Raw genomic sequence first — 7575 nt, 5'->3', positions numbered from 1 at the left:
AAGGGAATCTGGGTAGACTGCCTCTGGGGCTGAAGGCGCCATAAGTCCCTGTAACTTCACTTCTCATTGAATCATGGAGGGCCAGGCACTGAGGTCCCGCTCTGAGGGCCTATTGGCAGTTCCCCCACTGGGTGATTTAGCTAAGATTCCTGCATTGCAGGGGGTTGGTCTAGATGACCGTCAGGGTCCCAACTCTACAATTCTATCATTCTATGAAAAGTGAAGGGAACCAGGCAGAGGGCCTTCTCGGTAGTGGCACCCGCCCTGTGGAATGCCCTCCCGTCAGATGTCAAAGAGATAATCTATATGACTTTTAGAAGACATCTGAAGGCAGCTCTGTATCAGGAGTTTTTAATGTTTTTTTTTTAAAAAAAATGTTTTTACTTATACTTTTCAAATTTATACATTTCACTAGTTTTACAACCAATATAATATTTCAGAGTTTGACTTCCTTCCCCCTCTTTCTGCGGCTCCTTAAATTAATTTTTTAATACCTTCTGCCTATCCAAATTCATTTAATTCGCTCATTTAATTATCTACTTTTAAGCATATACTCTTACGAAACTGCAGGTTATTGCAATAATCCTGCAAATGTTTTTATCCGTTTGCAATTTATCTGTAAATATTCGGTAAACCATTTCCATCCTTTTATTAAAAAGTTTATCTTTATTTCTTTTGATAAGTTTCGCCAATTAAAGTTTGCTGTTTTGTGGTGTTTTTTATATTTTGCTGGAAGCGGCCCAGAGTAGCTGGGATACAAATAATAAAGTTATGATTATGGTGATGATTAAGCACATCAGAGGAGCTCTGTATGTGGACCAGGCCACTGGCCCCTAAGAAACCTGGGAACCAAGTTGAACCAAACAGCAAATAAAAATCGACACCTGAAAACCTTTTCAGTTCTCGTGCTCTTCAGCAAGTGAAACAGCTGTAGACTTTCCAGCCTTGCATCATGTTTTCTGGCCAACATTCAGGATTGTTGTTGGGGCTCCTGATGTTTATTTGCCACGATCACTAGGAATGGAGCCTCCATGGGCAGTGGCAGTCTACCTGGGACACCACACATGGGTCTCTATATTCTCCTGTTTTGCACCCAGCCCTGCCCCCTAGTGTTGGCTAGTGGAGTAGCAGCACTGTCAATTTTTAAAAGCCCTTTTCCGTCAATAAACAGCCCACTTCTTCGGCAACCTTGTGAAATGTGTATTTTTATGACTGACATGCCGCACAGGTTCGTGTGTCGAGGTGCTGGTACCTGCATACCCCATTGACAGGAACGCAGCCCAGATAGGTGGCGTCCATAAAAAGGTAAAGGGACCCCTGACCATTAGGTCCAGTCGTGACCGACTCTGGGGTTGTGGCGCTCATCTCGCTTTATTGGCCGAGGGAGCCGGCGTACGGCTTCCGGGTCATGTGGCCAGCATGACTAAGCCGCTTCTGGCGAACCGGAGCAGAGCACGGAAACATCGTTTACCTTCCCGCCGGAGCAGTACCTATTTATCTACTTGCACTTTGACGTGCTTTTGAACTGCTAGGTTGGCAGGAGCTGGGACTGAGCAACGGGAGTTCAGCCTGTCGTGGGCATTCGAACCGCCAACCTTCCGATCAGCAAGTCCTAGGCTCTGTGGTTTAACCCACAGCGCCACCTGCGTCCCTTAGGCGGTGTCCATACTCAGATCCAATTTACACCCAGAGTTCTCAATCCTCCACATGTTATGCTCCGTCACGGATCGGGGCGGAAATCTCCTCCTGGGACAAAAACTTTAGCTTTCCTGCCTTCCCTGGGAGGAATCTCAAACCTTCGCCACTGCCTGCACAAGCGGTTAGGAATTCAACAGGTGCAGCGGTGCAGCTGCCCTCAGTCCTGCATTTCACAGCCAAGAGAAAAAAAGGGTGTGTTTTTTTTTTTCTTCATTCTATTTGTGAACCTGGCCTTTCCTTCCAAGGAACTCGAAGTGGCGTGCATTTTTTTTTCCTGCACCCCCTCCCTGTTTCATCCTCACAACAGCCTTGTGAGGTAGGTCAGGCTGAGAGACAGCAGCTGGCCCAAAATCACCCCGGCAAGGGCTTCATGGCTGAGTAGAGATTTTCGAACCCGGATCTTGCAGGTCGCCGTCCAACGCTCACCCACCCTGGATCTTAATATCTGGTGGATTGATCATGGTGAGGGAGGAGGAATGTTTGATCGGCAGAGGATGGTGTGTGGGTGCAGGCGGGGCCAAACCAAGGGGTGGGTGGAGCCAGAGCCAAAAGTAGGTGGGGCATCCTTTTCTCCCTCCCTCTCTCCTCCATCAGCTTTTCTGTCTTCTGCCCCTCTGGTCAGTCCCTCTCTATTTTAAAAACACAGTATTCCAAGACATCTGATCTCCCAGAAGCTGGCACAGAAATAAAAGACCCGCTATATTCTAAAATAGAATGTATATTTGAGTGCAGGTTCTTTGTTTTTGCTTTTATTCATTAGAAAGTGTATTAAATCCATTTCAAACATACTCCACAACAGCATGCTAGAGACACACAGAGGCAGCTGAAGTCTTTGGCCCGCGGTGAACCCGAAATCTTGCAAAAGGTGATTATTCAGCTTCGTCTGCAGCGGCTGTCCCGGTGTGAATGCTAAAAGTCTCGTCGTACTTTCCCCTCTGGCCTGGTCCAACAGGTCTGGAAGGTTTCCCACAAAAGCCTGTCTGACCTGTTGGACCGGAGGCAACGGCGAGAAAAACAGTGTGTGTGTGTGTGCATGTTCCGCAGGTAGCATTGCCTGTCTCCGATCCCTCTTGAGACAACAGCCTATCTCTGGATCAACAGCTCGCCAGACCGTTCTCTTCCCCATTTCAACGAGCCTTGGGCTCCGTGGATCAAAACCTCTTGCTCTTAACGGCGGATGGAACCGGGGAGCGAACAACAGACACGAATTGTTTCCAAAAGCCAGACCTGCCCTGGGACTCCCGTTGACAGAGGTCTCCCCGCAATTTAGAAAATTATACCTGTCATTGCTGCATATTGTTTTAAATGTCTGCTTTGCTTTCGGGAGTGCAGTCCCATTATGTGTTTTGCAAGCTGGTCTCTGACCGTAATAATGAATTATTATGATTACCTGCGGGCATCTGTTCTGTCACCCTTTGTCTCCAGCCTTTGCCATTAGTGGAGACTGTCAAGGTCTGTCTCCCCGAGCTGCAGAAACGCTTTGTCCAACCATCTCCCCGCCCCAAATCCTTTCCCCGCTGCCTCTCGTTCCTCCGCGTGCGGGACCGCTTGGTGGAGAAACGTGCCACGCGTTAGATTCCCCCACATCCGTCCGTGCGTCCGTTCGCACACACAAACACATTCACACACCCCTGCTAGAGAATTTCCCCGGGTTCAAAAAGGAGTCCGTCCAGCATCACTTCTTTCCCAGTTCGTCGTCCGCGGAGGAGCGAGCCTCGGCGATGCGGTTGAACTTTTCGAAGACGGCCTCGGCCGACAGTTTGGGGAGCCCCCGGTCGAGGGGGCACTCGTCCACCAGGCTGTTCATGGGCGTGGGGGGCAGCGGGGCGTCGTCGTCCGCGGCCAGGTCGTCCCCCAGGCGGTGTGGCTTCGCGGGGTCCTTCCTGAGGCCGCCGGCCCCCCGCTCTCGCTCGCAGGGTTCGGCACCTCGGGGCTCCGGCCTCATCTTGCCGCACGGGGCTGTGGCCTCGGGCTGCATGGCGGCGGGGGCCGGCCGGTCCCACTCCCGCAGGAAATCTCGGACGACGGGGAGGACTTTTTTGCGGGAGGCGGTGGTGTTGCCCTGGTGGTAGGCTCGGACGGTGGCGTAAGGGCTCTCAAGGGGAGACAGGCTCAGGGGAGGGCTGCTGGAGGTTTCCAGAGCTCGACAGATCTGGGGAAACAGAAACACAACAAGCTCAATGGTTACAGAAGATACGTTCAACACTGCAATACAGTGGTACCTTGGATTAAGTACTTAATTCATTCCAGAGGTCTGTTCTTAACCTGAAACTGTTCTTAACCTGAAGCACCACTTTAGCTAATGGGGCCTCCTGCTGCTGCCGCGCTGCCGGAGCACGATTTCTGGTCTCATCCTGAAGCAAAGTTCTTAACCTGAAGAACTATTTCTGGGTTAGCGGAGTCTGAACCTGAAGCGTATGTAACCTGAGGTACCACTGTAATAGTTTTGACTCAGTGCTAGCGTTCGAGTGACAAAGGAAGTAAAAGGAGGCGGATAACAATTAAGGATTTATTATGTTTCCCGCTTCTTGGGAGTGTGGGTGTCTGCACATATGTGTGTTTCTTTGTGGAATGTTTGGGAGGAAGTAAGATGGTAAATAACAAATAACAAATTAAATATTGTTGTATGTAATTTTTATTTCTTAATTGTATTTAGTGGTAGTATGGCTGTATTGTTTTTTGTAACGTAAAATCATTCAATAAAAATTACTTTTAAAAAAAGGGGGGGAAAGCAATGACAGACCTAGACAGCATCTTAAAAAGCAGAGACATCACCTTGCCAACAAACGTCCGTGTAGTTAAAGCTCTGGTTTCCCCAGTAGTGATGTATGGAAGTGAGAGCTGGACCATAAAGAAGGCTGATCGCCAAAGAATGGATGCTTTTGAATTCTGGTGCTGGAGGAGACTCTTGAGAGTCCCATGGACTGCAAGGAGATGAAACCTCTCCATTCTGAAGGAAATCAGCCCTGAGTGCTCACTGGAACAACAGATCCTGAAGCTGAGGCTCGCAGCGCATGGAAACGCCGTTTACCTTCCCGCCGGAGCGGTACCTATTTATCTACTTGCACTTTGACGTGCTTTCGAACTGCTAGGTTGGCAGGAGCAGGGACTGAGGAACGAGAGCTCACCCTGTCGCGGGGATTCGAACTGCCGACCTTCTGATCGGCAAGTCCTAGGCTCTGTGGTCTAACCCACAGCGCCACCCGTGTCCCTTAAAAAAGGTGTAGTCATAGGTATATCAGTGAATCCAAATCTCCCTTGTCCTGAATGGGGTAACTGTGCCCCTGAAGGAACAGGTGTGCAGCCTGGGAGTCATTCTGGACTCACAGCTGTCCATGGAGATGCAGGTTAACTCTGTGTCCAGGGCGGCTGTCTACCAGCTCCATCTGGTATGCAGGATGAGACCCTCCCTGCCTGCAGACTGTCTGGCCAGAGTGGTGCATGCTCTAGTTATCTCCTGCTAGGACTACTGCAACGCGCTCTACGTGGGGCTACCTTTGAAGGCGACCCGGAAACTGCAATTAATCCAGAATGCAGCAGCTAGACTGATGACTGGAAGCGGCCGCTGAGACCACATAACACTGGTCCTGAGAGATCTACATTGGCTCCCAGTACGTTTCCGAGCACAATTCAAAGTGTTGGTGCTGACCTTTAAAGCCCTCAATGGCCTCGGCCCAGTAGACCTGAAGGAGCATCTCCACCCCCATCGTTCAGCCAGGACACTGAGGTCCAGCGCCGAGGGCCTTCTGGCGGTTCCCTCATTGCGAGAAGTGAGGTTGCAGGGAACCAGGCAGAGGGCCTTCTTGGTGGTGGTGCCCACGCTGTGGAACACCCTCCCATCAGATGTCAAAGAGATGAACAACTACCAGACTTTTAGAAGACATCTGAAGGCAGCCCTGTTTAGGGAAGTTTTTTATATTTAACGCTATATTGTTTTTAACACTTGATTGGGAGCCGCCCAGAGTGGCTGGGGAAACTCAGCCAGATGGGCGGGGTATAAATAATATATTATTATCCCGTACAGCAGAGCAGCGGTTGCAAATGCTTCTGCATTAACTACCATGGCAATTCTCAACAACAGCCCTGCAGGGTTGCTCATTTCGAAGCAGCAATTGCTTTGGAGGGGAGGGGGGGTTAACGGAATTTACGCGGGTCCCTGAGAACCAAAGTTTAGCTGGATGAAGGTCCAGGGTTCAAGGAAAATCCATGCCGGATCAGGCCACAAGGCCCATCCTAGACCAGGATCCTTTTCTCGCAGCAGACATCCAGCCCAGTACTGCCTGCTCTGACCGACAGCATCTCTCCTGGGTTTCAGGCAGGAGATACTGTATTTTTTGCTCTATAATACGCACTTATTCCCTCCTAAAAAGTAAGAGGAAATGTGTATGCGTCATATGGAGCGAATGCAGGCTGCGCAGCTATCCCAGAAGCCAGAACAGCAAGAGGGATTGCTGCTTTCACTGCGCAGCGATCCCTCTTGCTGTTCTGGCTTCTGAGATTCAGAATATTTGTTTTCTTGTTTTCCTCCTCCAAAAACTAGGTGCGTCTTGGGGTCTGGTGCATCTTATAGGGCGAAAAATAGGGTAGTTCCCAGCCCTACGTGTGGATGCTGTCGGATACTGGACCGGGGACTTCCTGCGTGCAAAACGAGCGCTATGCCACAGAGCTACAGCTCCCCCCCCCCAAAACTAAAATTATAAGATTCTAGTCCTCAGGGTTCTGAATGCTGATCTGAAGAGCAACGCAGGAAGCTGCTTCCTGCGGACTCAGAACACGGTCCCAGTGGCTCCTCGGGGTTTCAGGCATGTATTTGCCCAAGGTGGAGATCCTGGGGACTGAACCTGGGGGACCTTCCCTTAGGCTCCCCCAAATTCTAGCCTGCCTTCTGGTTCCAAATAGCATTGCACCCACCCATCCCTTTTGCCTGAGCCCTACAAATGCCGCAGCCTTGACTCTGCGAGGCTCGTTTGACAACCCCAAGAAATCGAGCCTTTGGGGTCATCATCGGGCTGGCTCTGTGGAACTCTCTGCCACTGGAGATCCCGCGGGACAACTCTAAAACACCTGCTGAAAACTTTTCTATTCCAACAGGAGTACATCCTTCCACAAGGTTTAATTCATGTCCGTTTTTAACTTTCTGATGGATTTATAGTATGGTTTTATTGCTTTAAACTGCTTTGACATGTACATTTGTTTATGATATGGAGGTAGAAAAGCAATTTTTTAAAATAATGATGGAGTAGGGAGAGGTAAGTAAAGGGACCCCTGACCATTAGGTCCAGTCATGACCGACTCTGGGGTTGCGGCGCTCATCTCGCTTTATTGGCCGAGGGAGCTGGCGTACAGCTTCCAGGTCATGTGGCCAGCATGACTAAGCTGCTTCTGGCGAACCAGAACGGAAATGCCGTTTACCTTCCCACCAGAGCGGTACCTATTTATCTACTTGCACTTTTGACATACTTTTAAACTGCTAGGTGGGCAGGAGCAGGGACCGAGCAACGGGAGCTCACCCCGTCGCGGGGATTTGAACCGCCGACCTTCCGATCGACAAGTCCTAGGCTCTGTGGTTTAACCCATAGCGCCACCCACGTCCCGTACGGAGAGGAGCCCCCCTAAAAAAACAACCAGTGGGCAGCATCAAAGCTACAGCCAGCCTTGCAACCTGCCCAGCCTTGAAGGCCTTTCTTTGCTAGAGGCGAAAGCTGTGAGGACTTCCCATTGAAAAAGAAAGAAAGAAAAACCACCCAAAGAAATGCCCTCATTTGTATTCAACGAGGAAGGGCAGAGAGGGAGGGAAAAGGCGATTTTTACAGCTGCCTTGTCAAGGACGGAGGCTAGGGGAATTAGCTGCTTTGTGAACCATGTCCCTCGCTTGTT

At 50.2% G+C, this 7575-nt stretch overlaps 1 protein-coding gene across 2 annotated transcripts in view; it reads right to left on the bottom strand.

Annotated features, from left to right (window-relative positions):
- Positions 1-2431: 2431 nt before the first annotated feature.
- Positions 2432-7575, bottom strand: part of PRUNE1 (prune exopolyphosphatase 1) — a 30526-nt gene continuing 25382 nt past the window's right edge. For both annotated transcript variants that reach the window (XM_083715843.1, XM_083715842.1), the window contains one exon: positions 2432-3850. In XM_083715843.1, the coding sequence (XP_083571969.1) occupies positions 3374-3850 (477 nt within the window). In that variant the 3' untranslated portion in view covers positions 2432-3373. The remainder of the gene's footprint in view (positions 3851-7575) is intronic.

The sequence above is a fragment of the Podarcis gaigeae genome, assembly GCF_964106915.1.
Source record: "Podarcis gaigeae genome assembly, chromosome: 16".
NCBI lineage: Eukaryota > Metazoa > Chordata > Lepidosauria > Squamata > Lacertidae > Podarcis > Podarcis gaigeae.
Note: the sequence above shows the minus strand (reverse complement) of the source record. Positions and strands in the feature narration are given on the sequence as shown.